A 25,551-nucleotide genomic window follows, 5' to 3' on the forward strand; every position below is an offset into this window, starting at 1 on the left:
TAGAGGACCGTATACTGGATGGACATATGCCCGATAGGACCATTTCCCGCATATATAAAAAACTGATTAACCATAGAGTTGATCTTTTGGTAGATCTGAGGGAAAGGTGGACCCGAGATGGACTCGAAATTGATGATGAGGACTGGCAATAAGCGATCTCCTCTCCAAAGGAGGTCGCGATTCCAGCATGATTGAGACTTGTCCAGCTTAGGATACTCCATAGAGTCTATGTCACGGGTCCTCGTTTGATTAAAATGGGTCTGGCGGAGGAGGGTTTGTGTAAGCGGGGATGTGGCCAATTGGCGACGTTCCTTCATATTATCTGGGAATGTAGACATATGGTGAATTATTGGGGTTCAGTTTACAAGGTTATGCATGAAGTTACTGGAGTGGCTCTTCTACCTGAGGCTAGAAGATGCTTGCTAAATATCTGGAAGCCCACGGATCTTAACACTGCACAGACCCAATGGATCACATTGGGAACCATGATCGCCAAAAGAAATGTAGCACAATTGTGGAGTTCTGATAGGCCACCAACGGTAGAGGGGTGGAAAGACAGTATGCATTGGTGTATGTTCCGTAAAAAAACTGTTTACCTGGCAAGGGCTCGTCCTCGGAAGTGGAATGACATTTGGGGACCCTGGAATAAATACAGAGGGAATATTTGTGTACCACCTGCAACTGTAGTTCTGGATGTTCCAACTTCTCCATAACCTGATTGAATGAGTATTTATGATATGGATGTTTTGTTTCCCCCCCTTCCCCCCCCGACCAAACATTTTTGTATAGAATAATGACGTTGATTTACCCCCTTCTGTACTTTGCACCGATGTATTTATTGATGCCTTGTTTTAATAAAAAGAATTATAAAAAAAACCACTGATACTCTTTACAGACTGCGAGATTTCACCTTTTGGAGATGTGGTAATTATCCAGGCATCCGGTTTAAAACACTATAACCATGAATTATTGCTTCACTTCCAGCTTTGCTTCTACATGAACAGCAGCCCTGTGCCAGTGATCAACATATAGATTTGTGAAAAAAATGAATTAGTACATTTCAGAAGGATTTTAAGGCAGATTAAGCAGAAAGTGTGTTAATATTTTTCAGGCTAAGAACGCTATTCAGTGGCTGTCGTTTGTGGCTGAAATCTTATTGTGGTGTATTCAACCGTATAACAGGAGGCTGGCACAGTGTTTCCGGAAGTCTGGTGCATGCTGTGGTCAATGGAGGCGTAAATAACCGAGTCTCTTTTTTCAACAATGTTCTCTGTTCTTGTAACCTTTAAGAAACAACAGTTAGTCGAATGCATTAAAACAGAGACACAGATGATTTTAGTTTGTAGCTAGTAGCATAACATTACAGTTTTGATGGTATGTGAAATAAATAACAATTTTCTACACTTTCTGTTGTCATTTTAAGTGATTCAATCTTAAATATCTGGCAAAAAGAAAAAGACATTAAACAATAAATGCATTTCGTTTTTGCTCCAATTTGCAGAGTGTGTGTATAGTGGGAGAGAGAAAGAGAGAAAATAACACACACATGCCTGCCCTGTTCAAATTGCGCTTTATCTGTGGCCCAGTGTGGCCTCTAAAATCATTTCTAGAATCGTCATTGTTAATATAACAGAGACATGAAAACGTATCTGGCCGCTTCTCATTTTACTTACTTTTCCATTTCTTTAGGTCTGGCTGAACACAGCTTTAGCTGTTCACCAGAGCTAGCATAATCTCAAAAAATAACTGATAACAGACACAGATATTATTAACACAGATCCTGTGTAGGAAGGGTTTTTAAATTGTGAACTAGGTTAAAATCACAGAAAGGGATTCTACGTTTTGTTGGATTAGATTTATTTTCCGGAATTTCCCATGCACTCTATGATTTAAGTTAGCATTCGCTGCACCATTTTGTATGTAACCGTCATTTTGAGCGTGATCATAACTAACTTCTGTCTCACTTTGTGTCTGCCTCACCAAAAAGAAGCTGCCGATGTGCCCTCATGTATTTCTCTTTAGGCTGAGTTTGCTGTGCTAATGAATAGAATGGTTTATTAGTGCATACCTTTCTGACTAGATAGGCTTGCTCCCACTGCCCAGAACGGTGAGGGCAGGCAGAGTAACCTTGAATACAAAAGAAAGTGTGCCCGGTCCCAGGATTGTAACTCATCTTTCTGTACCTCCTTTGTTCATTAGCTCCCAACTGGAAAATCCAGTCTGGGTGTGTCTTTAGGGGTGCTGGAAATGTACTTTTCACCTTACCATGTTGTCTGAAGTTAGTCCCCTCTGCATCAATCAAAGGATGCTGGTCAGACTGGCCTCCGCTTGAGTTTATGACTAATAAATCACTTTGGTTTGTATTCTCTATTAGCTGACAGACTCTTCATTCACATGGAAGGCTGAGAGGTGGTCGTGAGTGACATGTGTGGCCCCAATCTGGTCACTTCCTTCATTTGGCACCCGAACTGGGACCCCTTGGGTTATTGACTCATTCTTGATGGTGGACGGGTGAGGAGGTCGGGCCGCATCGAGTCGGACGGGCAGACTTGGGATCCCTGCATGAGAGAGTCTTGAACTTGCAGCTGCCCCGCCTGTCTGACTGCGCGGTGCCTCGTCCAGTGGTCATCCTGACTGGGGTACTGAACGGCAAAACCCTTGGATCTGACCGTTTCGTCCGAAGAGTCGGCAGTGGAGAATAACTTCGTTTGACCTGTGTGCATCAGGTGAGTTTGCTTTGGTTCTTTGTGGATATGGCTCCCTTTTGGTTTGTATTTGGCACGGTCTGAGGACCGTTTTTGGACAAGCGATTGAATTTGTTTAGGTTCTTTATGAACATGGTGCCACTTTGATTTGTATTTGAGGTCTGAGGACTGACTTTGATGAAGATATTTGTAAATATCTGCTAGGCATAAGTAGTGAACTTGTTTTCCTTTTAAAAGGCTTTGCTGAAGCAAATTGTTATGTTTGAGCTGTTGTTGTTCTACTGATGCTCGATTGAAGAAAAGTCAGCCAGCGCCTCCGGAAGGCACCCCAAATTTTGGCGTGAATGTGAAGCATGGCATTGGCCCTATTATGTTTTGTACACTATGGCACAAATATAAAAGGGACAATGCAGAGTTACAGTGGCAGTTGACAGGCACTTTTGATGAACAGAAAATTAATTTCCTCCAGGAAAAATTGTTTGTGAGAAGGAATAGGCAGTAGATTTTTGAGTCCCTCAGACCGTGGCAGAAGGAGACTAAACAGAGATGAATGTTAGCAGAGAAAGAGGTTCGGAAGGGGAGAATGCAGTCATTCACTCAGAAAGCTATATCGCATTATAGAGCCAAAATAGAAAAGGGAATAGAGTGTGCCGATAGGAAGTTCAGATTGCAGTGTGAAAAGTCTTATGTTCCTCAAGAAGAAAAAGGATACTTTTGTGGTGGAATTGCTGGATGCTCATCACCCACCTCCATATACCCCACAGCCACACCCTGTCCTTCCCCCACAGCCCCAGCTGCCCGGTCCTTCTGTTTCTGTTGCCTCTGCTACTGTTGCTTGATCTGCCTTGGCCACGGCACCTCCTGTCCTTTCTCTGTCTCTGCCGTCTGTGGCAACTACTACTGTTAGCATTCCGGCAACCCCTATTGCTTCGGCGTCCTTCTCACCAGCTCTTACACCCATGACCCAGCCAGTAGCGATGTTATTGTCCGGTTACTCTGTTATCACTCACACTGTTTGTCCCTATTCACCCATGTTACAGAATATTGAGACACCAGTACATGGCTCTGAGGAAAGGGACTGGACAAAATTCAAGGACCGGTTAGGACGAACGTTGATACGGTCTGATGAGGGGGAAGCTTAGAAGAAGGTGGTGGCTAATCAGGCTGTACAATGGGCTCATAATCCCATTTATGGTGTGGAAAATGTATGGGATGTGATGAAAGTCTATGAGCTGTTGGAGCAGCCGGCATGCCCTTAAGCACATGTCGGCAACGTTGATTGGACTGTGGTTACAATGTTTCAATGATGTAACGCCCCAAATTATTTATTATATTAGGGACCTTGTATGTGTTGCTGGCATGGCACATAGTGAGGTTTTTGATAATGTCATGACAATGGTCGTCTATCGAAGTAGGCTGCTTGAAAAGAGCCCGAAGACAGTATCCCAGTTTCCGATGTTGGAAGTCCACCCCATATATCATCCTGAACTGCCCGAGCTACGGGATCAGCAGAATACTGTGATTAGACCGAGAGTAGAGGCTCGTTTCCAAGAACAATGGGTCTACACTCCGTGGAAAAGGAGTGAGGTTTTGTCCCTTAAGACTCAGTTACCTGACCCTAGGAAAAATCCCATTTTATACCATTAGGAATTGACAGAGGCTGCTTCATCGACAGTGATGACGCTTGCGGATATTGAAATGTTCTTTGGTTTGCTGGTGCCTGTTGATATTTTGAGACAGGTGCTCATGCAGGACCACTTTGTTGAATTGGGTGATACCTGGAAGCAGATTAAAGCATGGGATCAGGAGAGGAACCCTGAGGAAAAGCCTAAGGCCGAGATACTGGCTATGCCTGGCCAAATTATTACGTATATGCACTCTCTGATGCCACCGAGAAGGGTAGATTGGGACAAGTTAACGGCATGTCGTCAGAAGAAAGATGAAAGTGTGTCATATTTCTTCACTTAGTATGAGGGTGTCTTTTTGGATTTTAGCAGACAGGATTTGTTGGTGAAAGTTTGTGTTCGATTGTTCGTTAATAGATTTGTTACAAACTTGCTTTCTGACATAGAAGCTCTGTTGCAGGCTTTGGAGAGCACTTGGACTACCTCCTCCACTTCTGTAATATTAAGTATGGTGCAGTATTATTAGCATAGGGAGAATGGGGAGAAGGAGAAGGTGGAGAAAAAGCATAAGTAATTGAAAATGAAGGTGTTGTTGCAGCAGGCTTCTAGGGGGAATGGTAGAGGACGTTGTGGTTCAGACAGGCAGCTTCCCCGTACTAGCCAGACTACTAGGCCTGTAGGGCCGAATCAGTGTGCCTATTATAAGGAGGAGGGACACTGGCATAGCGAGTGTCCAGTGTTGGTGCAGAAAGTCGTGTACCCTAGGGGACAGGATTCTCGTGGATGGGGTCGTGGAGCTGGTGGACAGGACAGAGCTCAGCATGCCGCGGCCTCACAGAATAGATTGAGTGGTAACTACTTTGATGACACTAAGGGTGGACAGTATTATCATTATGATACATCGACCAAAAGACACTGACGAGGTAATTACAGTAGAAGTAGCGCCACACCATCCAGGACCACCAGGATGGATGGATGAGGTAATCGGAGACCTACAAAAACACCTGGAAGTCTTTATCACAAGCCAGCTAAAACCGATTATCAGCAGGTTAGATAAAATAGTAAATGAACTGTCTAAACAGGGAAAGTCCAAGGGCCCCACAAGTAGTAACTTTACCCCAGACCCTAACCAGATAACCATTACGCCAATTGTTCAAATGGCGAGTAAAAATAACTGCGTTAGTTATATGCAATGTACCATCGCACAGGTACATGATTCACCCAAACCTTCAGTACAGCCAGAGAGGGGAAACAACCAGAAGGAGGGACACAAGAATTCCCTGCAACAATTCCCTGAGGCGGAAGCCGGGGAAGCTCTTTGAGAATTTTAAAGCTGTCTTTTAAAAAAATTGTATTCTTTGTTTTTAATTTGCACTCGCACTCGCACTTTACCTGCTGCCGCGATTTAGGCTGCACAGGTTCCTACGTGCCCTGCGCTCCTCCCTCACTGCCGCAGCCGAGTTTGGGCTCCTGTCAGGTGAGGGGCCACCATCTTTGACGAGGAGTGGGTCGGCAGACTAGTGCTCGCCCCTCCCGCCAATCCCCAGTATAAAAGCCGCGTTAGCCCTCACGCGTGCCATTCGCCTTCAACAATTCCCTGAGGCGGAAGCCGGGGAAGCTCTTTGAGAATTTTAAAGCTGTTTTAAAAAAAATTGTATTCTTTGTTTTTAATTTGCACTCGCACTTGCACTTAACCTGCTGCCGCGATTTAGGCTGCACAGATTCCTACGTGCCCTGCGCTCCTCCCTCACTGCCGCAGCCGAGTTTGGGCTCCTGTCAGGTGAGGGGCTGCCATCTTTGACGAGGAGTGGGTCGGCAGACTAGTACTCGCCCCTCCCGCCAATCCCCAGTATAAAAGCCGCATTAGCCCTCACGTGTGCCATTCGCCTGTAACAATTCCCTGAGGCGGAAGCCGGGGAAGCTCTTTGAGAATTTTAAAACTGTCTTTTTAAAAAATTGTATTCTTTGTTTTTAATTTGCACTCGCACTCGCACTTTACCTGCTGCCGCGATTTAGGCTGCACAGGTTCCTACGTGCCCTGCGCTCCTCCCTCACTGCCGCAGCCGAGTTTGGGCTCCTGTCAGGTGAGGGGCCGCCATCTTTGACGAGGAGTGGGTCGGCAGACTAGTGCTCGCCCCTCCCGCCAATCCCCAGTATAAAAGCCGCGTTAGCCCTCACACGTGCCATTCGCCTGCAACAATTCCCTGAGGCGGAAGCCGGGGAAGCTCTTTGAGAATTTTAAAACTGTCTTTTAAAAAAATTGTTTTCTTTGTTTTTAATTTGCACTCGCAATCGCACTTTACCTGCTGCCGCGATTTAGGCTGCACAGGTTCCTACGTGCCCTGCGCTTCTCCCTCACTGCCGCAGCCGAGTTTGGGCTCCTGTCAGGTGAGGGGCCGCCATCTTTGACGAGGAGTGGGTCGGCAGACTAGTGCTCAGCCCTCCCGCCAATCCCCAGTATAAAAGCCACGTTAGCCCTCACGCGTGCCATTCGCCTGCAACAATTCCCTGAGGCGGAAGCCGGGGAAGCTCTTTGAGAATTTTAAAGCTTTCTTTTTAAAAAATGGTATTCTTTGTTTTTAATTTGCACTCGCACTCGCACTTTACCTGCTGCTGCGATTTAGGCTGCACAGGTTCCTAGGTACCTGCGCTCCTCCCTCACTGCCGCAGCCGAGTTTGGGCTCCTGTCAGGTGAGGGGCCGCCATCTTTGACGAGGAGTGGGTTGGCAGACTAGTGCTCGCCCCTCCCGCCAATCCCCAGTATAAAAGCCGCGTTAGCCCTCACGCGTGCCATTCGCCTGCAACAATTCCCTGAGGCGAAAGCCGGGGAAGCTCTTTGAGAATTTTAAAGCTGTCTTTTTAAAAAATTGTATTCTTTGTTTTTAATTTGCACTCGCACTCGCACTTTACCTGCTGCCGCGATTTAGGCTGCACAGGTTCCTACGTGCCCTGTGCTCCTCCCTCACTGCCGCTGCCGAGTTTGGGCTCCTGGCAGGTGAGGTGCCGCCATCTTTGACGAGGAGTGGGTCGGCAGACTAGTGCTCGCCCCTCCCGCCAATCCCCAGTATAAATGGCCACACCCACCAGGAAGCGCAGCGGACGAGCGCAGCGGGCGCGCCGACAGCGCGCCGAAGGCGCGCCAAAGGCGCGCCTAAGGCAAGCCCGTCTGCGCCCGTCCGCGCCAGACCGAGCCCTGAGCCCGGGACCTCTGCAACACCAATACTATTCCCAGTCAGGTACACCCAAGAAACCCTCCTCCAATTTAGGAATAGCATCCCCACTCCTTGTCTCCATAATATCTCTCTAGAGGACCGACAATCTTGTTGTACTCATTGCTCATACAGACTGACACCACGCATCTCCCCCAAAAAACAATGGATTAAGATGGCCTTACTTAACTGTAGGTCCCTCCCGAAACACAGTGCAGAAATCAATCTGCTCCTGTTGGAATCTGAACTTGAGGTACTCTTTCTTACCGAAACATGGATCAATTCTACATCGGACCCTGACATAGTTCATCCCTCAGGGCTCATCCCTCAGCCCTACCTTATTTAATATTTACATGAGGCCTTTGGCTGAGGTGGTGCTCCCCTGGGGAGTACAACTTGTAACGTACGCAGACGACACACAACTTATTATCTCCTTATCCACTCACGATGCCCCTTTTGAAAATCTCTCTACCTGTCTTAATAAGGTTCGGGAATGGATGGATGAATCCTTCCTAAAACTGAATGGGGCAAAAACAGAGGTGATGATGCTGGGACACAAGGCACCTACTATGGTGGAGGAATGGTGGCCGGATAGTCTCGGCCAACCACCTAAGCCCAAAACGCAAATTAAGAGCCTTGGGGTGTGGATGGACCCAACTCTTAATTTCTCAGTACAGGCCCGGAAGGTAGCTGCTACATGCTATTCGCTGCTGAGGCTCATGAGGAAAATCATTATCCTTCTCCCCTTCGAAGCCAGAAGGATTTTAGTACAGGCGTTGATATTATCACGCCTAGATTACTCTAACGCACTATATTTAGGCACCCCTCAAGGGACTATTAAGATCTTGCAGACTGTGCAGAATTGTGCTGCACGCATGCTGCTGAATGTCCCACGGAGAACTTCTGCTAAGCCTGCCCTCCGTCAGATTCATTGGCTGCCGGTGCAACAGAGGAACGAATTTAAAGCCCTCACTATGGTCCACAAAGCAGTCAATAAACTAGGACTTGCACTGCTCCAATCAATATTCTGCCCGTACTCCCCCGGTCGGGAATTAAGATCTAACAACAAGAACCTTTTGGCAATCCCAAAAATAAGGAGAGTGCGTATGGGTGGCCGACGCTTCTCTTTACAGGCCTCAAAGCTCTGGAATAATCTTCCACATCACATCAGACTGGAAGGCAACCATCTCAAATTCAGGAAGATGCTGAAAACCCTCCTGTTTATCTAGACTCTGAGAATGAATGTTGGTCTAAAGCGCTGGGATGCCCTCGGGTAGCCATGCGCGATACAAATACGTAATCATTCATTCATTCATTAATAGTTCAAACACTCCCCCCCGGGTACCTAATTAAACACCAGGACAGACCCTCCGGGATAGGGGTGGAGTCGCAATTATTTTCAGAAACAATCTGTCCTGCCATTTTAAGGACAGTCCAATTCAGGATTGTGAAAATATCCGCTTCTCTATCTACCTATCCCCCTTAAAAACACTTTCGGGGATCCTCGTCTATCGCCCTCCAGGGCAGCAAGGTCTTTTCTGCAAATCCCTAGTGGAAACTATCTCCTCTCTCGCCTGCCTATCCCCTAACTTTACGGTTTTAGGAGACCTAAATATCCATTTTGATGACTTGACAAACAAAACAGCGGAGAACCTTAAGGAAGACCTAGCCTCCCTCAACATCCACTTAAAAGGCAATCAGCCGACCCACTCTAAGGGCCACCTGTTGGACCCTATATTCACTAACATCCCTGGCCTAGTAGTGGGCGAGCCGCTTCCCATTCCTTGGTCAGACCACCATTTAATCCCCTTCAAGCTTCAACTCCTCACCGAAGCCCCGGATAGACCCCCTCCCCAAGCACCATCTCGCCCCTGGCCAAAACTGGACACGGCAGTTTGGACTCACGAACTAACCTCCACTACACCTGATATCGACCCAGATCCTTCCCTGGCGGAATCCCAACTCCGATCCTGGATTGAACAATCCCTAGACTCAATCCTCCCCAACAAACTACTTCCCAGTAAGAAGGGAACTTTTAAATCCCCCTGGTTCACACCAGAACTGCGCAAACTTAGAAAAAAGTGTAAAAAGCTTGAGCGTCTTTGGAGAAAGGACTGGGCTAACGAGAGTAAAAGAGAATACAGGTCAGCCATGAAGGATTACAAAACCTGCATAAAAAATACCCAGGCAACATTTTTCGAAGGAAAAAGATTAGCTGCAGCAAAGTCACCCGAAGAAACTTACCGCATCGTCCGCCTGCTGACAAAAGCCCCGGAACCACAGCCCATATTGGATCCATCTGGCATCAGATGCAATCAGTTAGCCGAGTTTTTTTCAGTTAAAATTAATAATATCCTAAAAAACTCTCCCCACCCATAGCACTCTCCCATACCCCCTGACCCCTCCCACTTGCCCGGAGGCTCCTCGTCTTGAGGTGTTCTCCCCAATGTCCACAGAGCTGTTTTTGGCCACCCTACATATGGTGAAGAGTGGGGCTCCTACAGACCCAGCACCCATGAGCAAACTAAAACTGGTTGCCTCCATGGTCTCTTCCCCCCTCACCAAACTTATCAATGCGTCTTTTACCCAAGGCATCGTTCCCACCAACTGGAAGAAAGCAACAGTTCGCGCGCTTCTTAAAAAGCCTCACCTCGATCCCGCTGACTTGTCTAATTTTAGACCAATTTCTCTCCTCCCGGGCATTAGCAAAGTGGCTGAGAAGATTGTCAATCACCAACTCTCCCTCTTCTTAGAATCTAACAACCTTCTCCGTCATTCCCAGACAGGGTTCAGACCAGGACAGGGAACGGATACCGCACGCCTAGCCGTGATCGAAGAGGCAAGAACCATTCTACACGCGGGAGGATCAGTGGCAGTGATCCTCCTGGATTTGAGCGCCGCTTTCGATACGGTGGATCACGCCATCCTTATCCACCGTCTCAGCATGGCAGGAATTTCTGGTACCGCCCTGTCCTGGATCAAGTCCTTCTTAGAAGGCAGAACCTTTCAGGTGACCGACGGCTCGGTCAGCTCCAGAGCTCTCCCCCTTCAGTGTGGGGTTCCCCAGGGCTCCTCCTTGAGCCCCACACTTTTTAAAGTATACATGTCTCCCCTAGAAGACATCATAACACCCTTCGGCATAAAGGTAGTCATGTACGCCGACGATACCCAGCTGGTCGTTTCTATAAACCAGTCGACCAAATGTCTAGACAACTTGTCTTCTTGCCTCCAGAATATCTCACAATGGATGTGCGATTCTCGCCTTAAACTTAACGGAGAAAAGTCTGAGATCCTTCTTCTGGGTGACCCACGCAGACTCCCCCTTCCCTCACTTGGCCACCCTGTATGGGATCACCCCCCACCCCCAAGAATGAAATCAAGAGCCTTGGTATCTGGATGGACCAGGATCTCAATTTTAAAGTCCAGGCAAGAAAAACCGCCGGCACATGCTTTGGCCTTATACAGGTAGCTCGAAAAATCCTTCCATTAATCCCCTTTCAGTCCAGGAAACTGCTAATGCAGGGGCTAGTTATCTCTAGACTGGACTACGGAAACGCCCTGTATTTAGGTGCCCCCTCATCGGTCATCAACAGACTACAATGTGCCCAGAATGCCGCTGCCAGGCTCCTTACCGGGACCAAATCCAGATGCTCCGCCAAACCTGCCCTCAAATCATTACATTGGCTCCCAATTCAGGAAAGGATCACCTTTAAAACCCTCTGCATCTCACATAAAATACTTCATGGCAGAGGCCCCCCTATTCTGAGACCCCTCATCAAACCACATCATTCCAACAGACAGTTGAGATCAGACTCCCTCTCCTTGGCCAGTGTCCCCAGAATAAGAAAAGCTCGTTCAGGAGGACGTCTCTTCTCATATAATGCTCCAAAGTTATGGAATACCCTCCTACTCCCCATTCGAAGGGAAACCAACCTATTGGCCTTCCGTAGGCTACTGAAAACCTGGCTTTTCCCATAAAAACTCCCCTCCGAATTATGCAGGTTGAATGTCAGCGGTGGGACGCCCTTGGGTAGCTACGCGCTTTACAAATCTGAAATCAAATCAAATCAAATCAAGAACATAGATAAGGTTCAACAGCGAATATGTACGCAACTGGGGCAAATAGGGAATCCCACAACTCAAGGACGAACTCAAATAGGCCACCCGCTGAATGACAGACTAGAAAACTCTCCACCACACATAACCCTGCCTCCTGAAGCATGCCCTTACGTCATTGTCTTTGCTGGGGTACCCGAACTCAGGGCTGCAGAGAAAGAATCACACTTAGAACTGAAAGATAAGTTAACTAAATGGCTAGAAGAGTAAACTGGCTAGGTGGTAGAAGGAAAGACATCACAGGGGACTGTATTGTGGCGAATTTTAGGGACACCAATCTAGTGGAATATATACTAGGTAACCCAAACAGAAACCAGACCAGTACCATACGCACCTTACCACTGGGATATTTTTACCCGAGTAGACGTATTACTTATACTCCGACCTATTCCAACTGGAGTACAGGAAGGGCACCACCTAGACAATGGGACAGAATGCGCAATCAAACAGGCCAGTTTATACCAACTCGAGATTACCCCCAGTGGGCAAATAGATTCAGCCCGCTACAGTCCCTTTATGAAAACGACTGACTACCCCCAGTAGGGAATTGGCCTGAAAAGGCGACTATAAGGGTGGGAACTGAACTCATTGAAAAGGGGGCTAGGGATAGTCAAGAAGTAAAGAGGACAGAAGAATCCCTAACATTGAGAGGAGAGGGCGACTACGGAGTTAAGTTGCCTAAGAAGGTTGAGCCCACCACAAGTGACCAGGATCCAAAGGGAGGAAAGCAACTAGGGCAGGGCTTGCTCTACTGTCTTGGAATATAGCGGGCCTGGGGGGGAAATTTGAAAATGAGGACTGGAGGAAGTATATCTGTGTCTCCCACATAATAGCACTTCAGGGGACGTGGGAGGTTGACTCATCTCCCTACCAGTTAGATGGTTACAAATGTTTCTTTGTGCCAGCACAAAAAGGCAGATCTAGCAGGGCAAAGGGAGGGCTAGCCCTGTACGTTGATCTTGATATAAATGGCACATGGACACAACCTCCCTGGACATCACATACTCTCCAGGCAGTGGTATTCCAAGGGCAAGGGCTGAGGTTGCTGATATTAAATTTCTACAACTCAGGGCCTGTAGATGGGAATAACCCAGCCATCCAGGAACTAGAGAGTAGATTAAATCAAGAAATCGAGCAAAGGAAAGGGGGTGTGGAACCAATCATCCTGGTTATGGGTGATTTCAATTGCCATCTTTGCCCAAAACTTCTCCCTGTAAGCCCCGATTGGTCATCTTGCCCAATAGAAAGCGGACCACATTTTGAGCATAACAAAGAGGGAAAATTACGAATGAAGTTGTTAGACAATTATGCTCTCACACATACAACAGATTTGATGGTCCCGGGAAAAGATGGTACTCTTACACAAACATTCAAAGGCAGAGGTTGTTCATCCATTATAGATTTCATGATAATATCCACTTTTGCTAAAGATCAGGTTAAAGAGGTGAGAACAGACTGGAGTCCGTTTAGTGACCACAATCCCCTAATTCTTGAAATTTTATATAATGGTCTCTCAATAAGGAGTTATCTGGCAGACATTGAGGTGCGGCCAACGGACCAGGGGAGACGATTAAGGTGGTAAAAAATCAATGCCCAGGAATTCTATAGAACCCTAATAGAAAGAGGCAAAAAACAAATACATGTCTGTTTAGAACCCACAGTAGAGGGTAGTGAGGTGGTCTCAGCGTTTGAGTCCCTAACCAATGTGGTTGATGGACTACTGAAAACTAAAGGTCCCACAAAGAATATAACACATCCACGATGGTTTGACACTAATTGTTCTCGGGCGCTGAGAGATCTAAAACTCTGTCTCAAGACTCTCCCGAGGGACAAGCAGAAAGTAGCCCTATGTAGACACATTTACAAAACCAAGATCAAACAGAGAAAGATCACGCTGCAAACGGAAGTCTGGGCCGACCTGAGGGAAGCAGGTGAAAACAGGGACTATACTGAATTTTGGAAAATCATCAATAGGCCCTGTTTTCAAGACAGTAGTGCCCCGGTGATTAGCACTAATATACTCACCGAGCAGTAGGTGACCCACTTTAAGGGCCTTTACAATCACCCCTGCGATACAGTTTTGGGAGAGGGTTGGGACGGGGCGCGGCCTACGGAACTAGAACTTTCATTACAAGAAACCACCGTGGCCATTCAAGGTCTGACTCGAAATAAGGCACCAGGGCCCGACGGCACGCCACCAGACCTTTACCTAAGTAACATTGAGCTCTGGGCTCCCATTATGACTAGGGTGTTAAATGCAGCCATAAAATCAGGCCTCCCGCGACCTTGGTCTACAGCATTAATTGTCCCTATCTACAAAAAGGGGAGTAGGGACAATCCTCAATGCTATAGACCAATATCGCTGATAGACCTGTCAGCCAAACTACTGGGTAGGGCCGTTTTAAACCGCCTCACAGCATGGACAGAAGAGCACCACACCTTAGCAGATACCCAATATGGATTTAGATCAGGTAAATCAACCAGCGATCAATGTCTCAACCTCTATCTATTAGTTGCTAAATACACAAAAGCAAGCAACTGAACAGTTTACATGGGATTTATGGACTTGGCTGCGGCCTTTGATAAAGTAAACAGGAACAAACTCTGGGCCCTGATGAGTAACCTGGGAATTGATCCTGGACTTATAAACATTCTAAAAGAATTACATTGGAACACCACTGCTAAGGTCCGCTATAGCGCGGGGGGGGAGTACTGATCCCTTCCCGTGCACTAGCGGAGTGAGGCAGGGGTGTATCCTTGCTCCTTTTTTATTCTCACTGTACATAAATGACCTAGAAAGAACACTGGTCGCCCTGAAAACTGACTGCCCCAAAGCAGGATCGCGTCATATACCGGTACTGTTGTACGCGGATGACGCGGTCCTGCTTGCACGAACAGCATTGAGTTTGCAACATCTTGTTGATGGATTTGTGAAGTTCATGGACAATTTAGATCTGTCCGTGAACTTGAGCAAATCCTTTGTGATGGTGGCGGGCAAAAAAACCCCTAAGAAATATGTATTTAAAATAGGGGCCCACACTCTAGAAACCGTAACCACCTTTTCCTATCTGGGTCTTCTATTCGATGGGGAGATCAAGTTTGATTTCTTAATGGAGGAAAGGTGTAGAAAACTGGTTTCTGCAAACGGTGCGATATTAAACTTCGCCCGCAGGCTGGGTCGCTGGTCACCAGAACAAGTAATGAATTTATACAGAGCTGTAAGTACCGCAAAGGCTATGTACGGGGCAGAGGTCTGGGGTTGTAGGGATGTAAGACAATTACAAGTAGAGGAAGATAAATTCCTACATAGGATTTTGAAGACACCACAGAGTATCCCAGCAGAAATTGCACACACTGAGCTTGGGATCCCATATATTACCGACCAGGTAAAGGTGAGACCCATTTTGACATGGCTCCGAATCTGGGTAACTCCGGAAGCGGAACTAAGCAGGATAATAGTCAAAGACTGTTTACAAAAAGATAAGTGATTTTGGAAAAGGGGGTGGTGATGGACAGAGTTTCTGAATGATGCAGAATACTCTTACCACGTCAAGAGATCATGGTTTTAACCCATCACCGTTTTTTAGCTCAATGCACCATCCCAGCTCAGAACCTGGCTATATGCAAATTAGTCTGTTCCTGTCCCAGTGCATGATGGGAACAGGGCAAACCAACCTACCAAGCCAATTCTTATACTGGGAAGGAAACAAGCTTCCGGGGACCGGTTTCTGGCATCACAGCCTTCGTCGGCCCGGCTTGCTTGAATCCTGATGGTGCAATGAGCAAGGGACTCACGTCTGAGCATACCCTCCCACACATAGTGTGGATAGAAGCGATTTTGGAAAAAGGGGGTGGTGATGGACAGAGTTTCTGAATGATGCAGAATACTCTTACCACGTCAAGAGATCATGGTTTTAACCCATCACCGTTTTTTAGCTCAATGCACCATCCCAGCTCAGAACCTGGCTATATGCAAATTAGTCTGTTCCTGTCCCAGTGCATGATGGGAACAGGGCAAACCAAACTACCAAGCCAATTCTTATACTGGGAAGGAAACAAGCTTCCGGGGACCGGTTTCTGGCATCACAGCCTTCGTCGGCCCGGCTTGCTTGAATCCTGATGGTGCAATGAGCAAGGGACTCACGTCTGAGCATACCCTCCCACACATAGTGTGGATAAAAGCGATTTTGGAAAAGGGGGTGGTGATGGACAGAGTTTCTGAATGATGCAGAATACTCTTACCACGTCAAGAGATCATGGTTTTAACCCATCACCGTTTTTTAGCTCAATGCACCATCCCAGCTCAGAACCTGGCTATATGCAAATTAGTCTGTTCCTGTCCCAGTTCATGATGGGAACAGGGCAAACCAAACTACCAAGCCAATTCTTATACTGGGAAGGAAACAAGCTTCCGGGGACCGGTTTCTGGCATCACAGCCTTCGTCGGCCCGGCTTGCTTGAATCCTGATGGTGCAATGAGCAAGGGACTCACGTCTGAGCATACCCTCCCACACTTAGTGTGGATAAAAGCGATTTTGGAAAAGGGGGTGGTGATGGACAGAGTTTCTGAATGATGCAGAATACTCTTACCACGTCAAGAGATCATGGTTTTAACCCATCACCGTTTTTTAGCTCAATGCACCATCCCAGCTCAGAACCTGGCTATATGCAAATTAGTCTGTTCCTGTCCCAGTGCATGATGGGAACAGGGCAAACCAAACTACCAAGCCAATTCTTATACTGGGAAGGAAACAAGCTTCCGGGGACCGGTTTCTGGCATCACAGCCTTCGTCGGCCCGGCTTGCTTGAATCCTGATGGTGCAATGAGCAAGGGACTCACGTCTGAGCATACCCTCCCACACATAGTGTGGATAAAAGCGATTTTGGAAAAGGGGGTGGTGATGGACAGAGTTTCTGAATGATGCAGAATACTCTTACCACGTCAAGAGATCATGGTTTTAACCCATCACCGTTTTTTAGCTCAATGCACCATCCCAGCTCAGAACCTGGCTATATGCAAATTAGTCTGTTCCTGTCCCAGTGCATGATGGGAACAGGGCAAACCAAACTACCAAGCCAATTCTTATACTGGGAAGGAAACAAGCTTCCGGGGACCGGTTTCTGGCATCACAGCCTTCGTCGGCCCGGCTTGCTTGAATCCTGATGGTGCAATGAGCAAGGGACTCACGTCTGAGCATACCCTCCCACACATAGTGTGGATAAAAGCGATTTTGGAAAAGGGGGTGGTGATGGACAGAGTTTCTGAATGATGCAGAATACTCTTACCACGTCAAGAGATCATGGTTTTAACCCATCACCGTTTTTTAGCTCAATGCACCATCCCAGCTCAGAACCTGGCTATATGCAAATTAGTCTGTTCCTGTCCCAGTGCATGATGGGAACAGGGCAAACCAAACTACCAAGCCAATTCTTATACTGGGAAGGAAACAAGCTTCCGGGGACCGGTTTCTGGCATCACAGCCTTCGTCGGCCCGGCTTGCTTGAATCCTGATGGTGCAATGAGCAAGGGACTCACGTCTGAGCATACCCTCCCACACATAGTGTGGATAAAAGCGATTTTGGAAAAGGGGGTGGTGATGGACAGAGTTTCTGAATGATGCAGAATACTCTTACCACGTCAAGAGATCATGGTTTTAACCCATCACCGTTTTTTAGCTCAATACACCATCCCAGCTCAGAACCTGGCTATATGCAAATTAGTCTGTTCCTGTCCCAGTGCATGATGGGAACAGGGCAAACCAGACTACCAAGCCAATTCTTATACTGGGAAGGAAACAAGCTTCCGGGGACCGGTTTCTGGCATCACAGCCTTCGTCGGCCCGGCTTGCTTGAATCCTGATGGTGCAATGAGCAAGGGACTAACGTCTGAGCATACCCTCCCACACATAGTGTGGATAAAAGCGATTTTGGAACAGACTAATTTGCATATAGCCAGGTTCTGAGCTGGGATGGTGCAGTGAGCTAAAAAACGGTGATGGATTAAAACCATGATCTCTTGACTTGGTAAGAGTATTCTGCATCATTCAGAAACTCTGTCCATCACCACCCCCCTCTTTCAAAATCGGTTTTATCCACACTATGTGTGGGAGGGTATACTCAGATGTGAGTCCCTTGCTCATTGCACCATCAGGATTCAAGCAAACCGGGCCGAAGAAGGCTGTGATGCCAGAAACCGGTCCCCGGGAGCTTGTTTCCTTCCCAGTATAAGAATTGGCTTGGTAGTTTGGTTTGCCCTGTTCCCATCATGCACTGGGACAGGAACAGACTAATTTGCATATAGCCAGGTTCTGAGCTGGGATGGTGCAGTGAGCTAAAAAACGGTGATGGATTAAAACCATGATCTCTTGACTTGGTAAGAGTATTCTGCATCATTCAGAAACTCTGTCCATCACCACCCCCCTTTTTCAAAATCGGTTTTATCCACACTATGTGTGGGAGGGTATACTCAGACGTGAGTCCCTTGCTCATTGCACCATCAGGATTCAAGCAAACCGGGCCGAAGAAGGCTGTGATGCCAGAAACCGGTCCCCGGGAGCTTGTTTCCTTCCCAGTATAAGAATTGGCTTGGTAGTTTGGTTTGCCCTGTTCCCATCATGCACTGGGACAGGAACAGACTAATTTGCATATAGCCAGGTTCTGAGCTGGGCTGGTGCAGTGAGCTAAAAAACGGTGATGGATTAAAACCATGATCTCTTGACTTGGTAAGAGTATTCTGCATCATTCAGAAACTCTGTCCATCACCACCCCCCTTTTTCAAAATCGGTTTTATCCACACTATGTGTGGGAGGGTATACTCAGACGTGAGTCCCTTGCTCATTGCACCATCAGGATTCAAGCAAACCGGGCCGAAGAAGGCTGTGATGCCAGAAACCGGTCCCCGGGAGCTTGTTTCCTTCCCAGTATAAGAATTGGCTTGGTAGTTTGGTTTGCCCTGTTCCCATCATGCACTGGGACAGGAACAGACTAATTTGCATATAGCCAGGTTCTGAGCTGGGATGGTGCAGTGAGCTAAAAAACGGTGATGGATTAAAACCATGATCTCTTGACTTGGTAAGAGTATTCTGCATCATTCAGAAACTCTGTCCATCACCACCCCCCTTTTTCAAAATACAAAAAGATAAGTGCCTTCAAATCCCATGGTTAAATTATGTCAAGGACACACTAGGGAGCATAGATCACCAGATACTTTTCAGGGACCCGACCTCGATTGCCACCTTTTGTAAACATCAGATCAAAAAATTGTTATTAGAAAAATATGAACGGGGCAGATCAAATTCTGACATACTAAAAAGATCAGTAGTGGCACATCGCTTAGTAAGTAATGGGGAGGGTATGGAACCCTATTTATTTCTGATGTACAATCAGCAAGATAGATTTTTAATGTGCCGTTTTAGGCTCAATTTGTTACCTAATATTTTAGCTTATCCGCCTGGTTTCACTTTAACAATTGAGCAGAAGGGTGCCTGCGGCTGCGACAATAGGTCTCCGCAGGACACCCTTCATTTTGTACTTTTATGTTCCTTTTATCGAATCCCTCGTCGCAGATTTCTTGTACACATTTTAAAAGAGCTAAAATTCCGTCATGCCAAAACTGCATTACTTTTTCTGCAAAGAGCAAATGATATACGCACCCTATGCTCTATTATGAGTTTTTTTAAAGTTGTAGTAAAATTAAGAAATAGGAGAGGCTGAGCAATGATGTACATAATATCACACGTTTTAATTGTATAAACTTTGTTTTTAATGTTTCACAGTTCAGAAATGTAATTGATGATTTTTGTATAATGAATTATAATGAATTTTTATGATGGTTCTTAATCATCGACATAAAGATTTACTGAACTGAACATTATGATTATGACATGGATGAGGTGACAGGAATGTCTCACAGTTAGGATAGCCAAGGGCAGAGTGAGGGACCAGTTCCGATACCTGTAGATCAGCCTGGTCCTTATGTTAATGCGGATCTGCATGGCTCACCTAAGGAATTTCTGGGGGATATAGGTGCAATGAATAGCTCCATTTCTCATGGCAGCTCTGTCTGGACAAAATAATGTTTCGGTAGGTTTTTCTGGTGTACCAGTTGTGAGCCACATTTACAAACCCCGTGCACTGACTATAGGTCCTTTTACTGTGGATTCACCGTTTTTGTTGACATCTAACTGCGGAGAAAATCTGATGGGTTTGGATTTTTTAAAGAAGTTGCATGCAACAATTAAGTGTTCCCCTGAAGGTGTCTACATGACAATGGGTGCTAATGTGGTCAACGCTAAGCAGTGTCTGTCCAAGGATGCGCCACTCCCTGCTGAATTCAAAGATGTGCCACCCAGGTTGTGGGCAACAGGTGACATGGACGTAGTACTATTGCAGATCCCCCCAGTTTCCATTAAAATAAAATACAATGCCATGTTGCCCCGTATTCCTCAGTATGAGATACTGCCGGCTGGGGAGTGAGTCTTGTTGCAAATTATATAGGACTTAATTAAGTCAGTGGTTGTTGAGGAGACACCTGCGAATGTATGCAATAGCCTTATTCTTCCCATCCTCCCATCCTTAAGTGGGCCCCTTCGGGTTCCTTTGATGATCATCCAGATGTTTATCATTTTGTGATTGACTTCGCCGAAGTTAATAAGATAGTGGTTCCTCAGTTTATGGTGGTCCGTGACATTACTGCCCTTCTGACGATGATACCTTCCTCTGCTAAATATGTTTCTGTCATTGATCTGAAGAATGCATTCTTCAGTATTCCATTACATCCAGACAGTAGACATTTGTTTGGTTTTACACTGGCTGGCAGAAGCTTTAGATTCTGTTGCGCTCCTCAGGGCTATACTGAGAGCTCTGGCATATATATTGAAGCTTTAAAAGCCCAATTACATTCCCTCACACTTCCCTCAGGTAATGTATTGCTCCAATATGTCAACAACCTGCTCATTGCTTCTGACACTGAAAAGAGTTGCAAAGACAGCACAGTGAAATTGTTATTGCATTCGGCACATCATGGACATAAAGTGTCCCTCTCCAAATGTCAATATTGTCGACAGGAGGTCACCTCTTTAGGTCACCTACTGTCGAAGAAGGGTGGGAGATTGACTCCTAAACGCATTAGTACCATTGCTAAAATGCCTATCCCTCAAACTCAAAAGGATGTGTGTGCTTTGATTGGCATTACTTTTTACTGTCGCCATTGGATCCCAAATTATTACCTACTAACCAAACCTCTGCTCATTTTGATTACTAAAGATGTGCATGAACCCATGCCCTGGACGCATGAATGTCACCAGTCTTTTGAGCAATTAAAAGTCCACCTGTACTTGGTACACCTGACGACACTAAACCGTTTGTGCTGTACTTACACGAGATGGCCGGTTGTGCGCTTTCTGTCTTAACAAAGGCCTTTGGAGGTAAGCAACTGCCATGGGCTTATTTTCCTGCTTTGATTGATCCTGTCGCCAGAGCCCTCCTGAGCTGTCTAAGAGCGGTCACAACTGTGGCCGTCTCAATAAGACAATTGGCTGAGCTTGTACTTGTTATTGACCTTACCGTCATGGTGCCCCATTCTGTGGTTACCCTTTTGAATAATACCAAGATGCAGCACCTTACCAGTGCGCATCCGACCGGTTATGAGCTAACTTTCTTTGCCCCACATATCACGATTAAAAGATGTGCCAGTCTGATCCCGTCCCCGTGACTACCCCTCCCTTCTGAGAGTGAGAAAATTGACATAAATGATTGTATTTTTGTGAAAGAGGAAGAGACGAAGGTACGGGTAGACCTGACTGATGTTCCCTTATCTGACCCCTAAGGTGAACTATAAGTCGATGGCTCTTTTTTCAAGTTACCAGATGGCACTACAATAGCTGCGTATGCAATCACAACACTACACACTGTAGTTGAGACATCATGAGTTCCCAATCAGTCGGCCAAAGCTGCAGAGCTTGTTGCCCTTATTCGAGCCTGTGAGTTGAGTGAGGGACTGGCTGTCAACATCTATACCGACAGCCATTATGCCTTCGTAGTCGCCCATAATTTTAGATGGCTCTGGGCAGAGAGAGGGTTTATCACTTCCCATGGGATAAGGGCCCAGCATGGCCCCCTGATACATAGGCTTTTGTCAGCCTTGACACTTTCCCAGAAATTAGCGGTAGTGACGTGCAGCGCCCACAAGTCAATAATAGATGACGTGGGCAGAGGGAGTGCATTTGCAGATCAGACAGCTAATGAGACAGCTCGAATAAAAATGAAAAGGATGTTTATAGAAGGTCACGCTAGGTGGGTGCCTGAGGTTACCATGTTTGAGGACACATTACCAACTGTCAAGGAGATTCAAACTGAGGCAACAATGGGGGAATTAGCAATATGGCAGAAAAGCACAGCATGTTTGGATGAGGATGGGTATTGAACTGATAAGTTGGGAAAACAGAGATGGATGTTACCAGATGCATATGTTCTTCCTATAGTCACTATGGCGCATGGGCCAGCTCATATCAGAGCTAGGGTTATTTGTAAGCTGTTAGACCCTGTATGGCAGAATGCTAATATCCAAAAGGTGACTGCTCATTTGGTTAAATATTGTACGTGTGTACGATGCACAATCCTGGGAACAAAAGTTTCATGCTGCGAATCCCCCTCAGTCAGCAGGCTTGGTTGAGAAGTACAATGGTACTCTCAAACTGAAATTGGCAAAGATTCAAGAGAGCACAGGGTTGCAGTGGCCAGATGCTTTACCATTAGCCCTATTGTCTACAAGCAAGAGTGACTGGTCACTCTAGAAAAGGATTGTCACCTTACGAAGTCGTGTTTGGGTGCCTTACAAATGTTTGGGGCGTCCCACGACCTCAAAGGATTTAGGAGATTGAATATCCTCTGTTGGTAGATTATTTGTATGAGTTAACTAAAAGTCAGAATTCTATTCACCAACAAATACAGGACACGCTTCCGACAGCACCCGAGGGGCCTGGGCATGACATTCAGCCCGGGGATTTCATCCTTACACAAAATTTCCAGAGGAGGAAGGCCTTGAAGCTGAGGTGGAAGGGCACAGTCCAGGTGCTTCTTTCCACGCGTACTACGACCTTTCCTAAGTTAGAAGGGTTATTAATACAGAAACAGAAGATATAGATCAGACAGATACCACCTTGTAACAGTTTACAGATTCCATGAAGGGTATGGTGCCATTTTGGGGCCCAATGTCCAATAGCCTTAAGATTCATTGGCTCACAAGAGTTGTAGAGGGGGTCATTAATACAATGGCAGGGATTCTGACGAATATTACAGCTGAGCTCCAGGCTACGAGACTTGTTGCTTTGTAAAACAAGATTGTGTTAGACGTCATCTTTGCTGATCAGGGAGGAGCCTGCCGTGTCATTGGCAGTAGCTGCTGTGTTTACATACGTGACCACACCCCTAATGTATACTCTGCTGTTCAGAAGTTGCACAACTGTGCATCCGACATCCACCAAGAGAATGGCACTTGTTCTTTCTCTGGATGGTTCGGGAGTCTGTTCGCATCCTGGGGTAGAAAGATCCTCATTTTCTTAGCTGTAGTTGTTGGCCTACTCTTCACCTGTTGCCTGTGCATACATTGTCTCCCTGCTTGCTGTGCTCATTGTGCCAAGACTCTAATGCCCAAGCCGAAGGGTTTAGTGTCCGACCCTAGGATAACTGCCATGATGATGCAGGATATGCAAGATATCATGTCAATAGGTGAGGTATTTTTTAATATTGATAATGCATATATTAGATTGCAATTGGTAGTCCTTTTGCTCTATAGGGGGTTGTTTGCTCCAAATAGTAGCAAAATGTTTTAGCAACTGCTAAAAGGAGGGTCTGTTGGATTAGAACATTTATTTTCCTGAATTTCCCATGCACTGTATGATTTAAGTTAGTATTCGCTACACCATTTTGTATTCAGCCTCCATTTTGAGCCGTGATCGAAACTAACTTCGGTCTCATTTTGTGATTGCCTCACCAAAAAGCAGCTGCCAATGTGTCCTTGTGTATTTCTTTTTAGGCTGAGTTTGCTGTGCTAATTAATAGAATGTTTTAATAGTGCATACCTTTCTAACTAGATAGGCTTGCTCCCACTGCTCAGAGTGGTGAGGGCAGGCAGAGTAACCTTGAATACAAGATAAAGTTTGCCCGGTTCTAACCTTACAAATATGCAATCTGTCAATCCTCCACCTCCCTTTCTGGAACCACTTGGCAATTCAAACATTCCGTGGAGTTAGTGGTTTGATGCGTTTAAGACATATCTTGGTGCATCACATTTCAGACCAGAAAGGAAGAAAAACAGCTTTTGCATTCTTTAGGATTTGAGTGCAGGGAAGTTTCCAAGCATCTTCCCGAATTGGTTCTGGGTGAGGGTGAAGAATTGGATGATTACCAAGAAGTAGTAAAGAAATTAGTTACAAAATGTGATATATAACCTAGCCTGGTAGTGATATGTTACACGTTCTTTAAACGGGCGCAATTGCAGAATGAAAATGTTGATCTGTATATTGTGTTAAGGAAACTATGTGCACAGTGTCAATTTGGTGAGTTTCATGACCAACTATTAAGAGATCAGTTCATTGCTCAGATAGACAAATACAACAAAAGCTTTTAACCATGGGAAGTCTGTTGTTGGAGGGCATTATCAAAGTGGCTAAGAGTGTCAAATTAGCACAGTTATCCATCAAAGAGCTCAATGTGACACCTATGGTCAAGGAAGTTAGTTGCATTTCATCCAACCAACCTGTCCACCGGGATATCAAAGGCTCTGAGAAGAGTGTTTTTAAATGCACTAACATGTGTTTTAGGTGTGGCAACCCTCCTCATTCTAAAGAAAGCAAAGGGTGTCCTGCCAGCAGTATGAATTATTGCAAGTGTGTGAAAATTGGCCATTTTGCTAAAGTTTGTCAATCTGGTCAAGCTAGATTTCCAAAATCAGCTGTGTTTTAGATGATGAGGTGGTGAGCGAGCAACACATTGCCAAAGATTTTCAAGATATGATTGTGGTACTGACTGAAGAGGAAATTTTAAATGGAGATCCTAGCAGTTGTGTGAATCCATATGTTGATTCAGTTGTTGGGGGCAAGACCCTTTACCTTTTAGTGGATTCTAGAGCTCACATTTCTATGATCACGTCAGATTTGTATCAGAAGACATGGGTGACAGGGTGTTGTTTCCTCCAGTTAGAGTTCCTATGTGGTACGAGGGAAGAAAGATTGACTTGGGGTTTATGGAGGACATCTTAGAGTATAAAGGACACAGTATTTAAGGCAATATGCATGCGCCTATACGCGGCCTGAAAATATTGGGGTAGTACCATGAGGTCCTATTTGGGATAGTGCTCAAACAAGGCACCAGTGAACAGGTTTTGGGTATCAAACATTTGCCCTCTTCGTTATCTTTCGTCGATGAGTTTACTAATGTTTTCTCAAGTGATGTAGGGAGGATTGTTGGTTTCGAACACAGAATTAAGGTAAAAAGAATGCCATACCTGCCAAGCACAAGGTTAGGTCAGAGCCATTCAGCCTTAGAGATGACCTAAAAAGAGAGTTTGATAGCTTGCAGGAAAGAGGTGTCATCGAGCCAATTAAATCCAGTCTGTGGTTATCTCCATTGGTTGTAACGCACAAATGCAATGGGGACATGCGTTTGTGCATTGATCTGAGGATCCTTCATATCTAGATTTGGGTGGATTCTCACACCGTGCCCAGGATTGGAAATCTTCCAGAAGAACTTAGAGGGGCTGAGTAGTTCTCAAAAATAGATTTGGCGTCAGCATACCCTCAGGTGGTGTTGGAAGAAACATCCCGCCATTACACGGCTTTCAACTCACCTTTTGGCACATTCCAAATCTGTGGAATGGTGTTCGGCTTGGCTTCTGCT

At 46.0% G+C, this 25,551-nt stretch overlaps 1 protein-coding gene across 1 annotated transcript in view; it reads right to left on the reverse strand.

Moving 5' to 3' along the window:
• Positions 1 to 819: 819 nt before the first annotated feature.
• Positions 820 to 25,551, reverse strand: part of LOC144821811 (uncharacterized) — a 221,755-nt gene continuing 197,023 nt past the window's right edge. The window contains exon 4 of the mRNA XM_078678986.1: positions 820 to 1,283. Within this exon, the coding sequence (XP_078535112.1) occupies positions 1,122 to 1,283 (162 nt within the window). The 3' untranslated portion in view covers positions 820 to 1,121. The remainder of the gene's footprint in view (positions 1,284 to 25,551) is intronic.

This window comes from Lissotriton helveticus, chromosome 2_2 (genome assembly GCF_964261635.1).
Source record: "Lissotriton helveticus chromosome 2_2, aLisHel1.1, whole genome shotgun sequence".
In the NCBI taxonomy this organism is placed as follows: domain Eukaryota; kingdom Metazoa; phylum Chordata; class Amphibia; order Caudata; family Salamandridae; genus Lissotriton; species Lissotriton helveticus.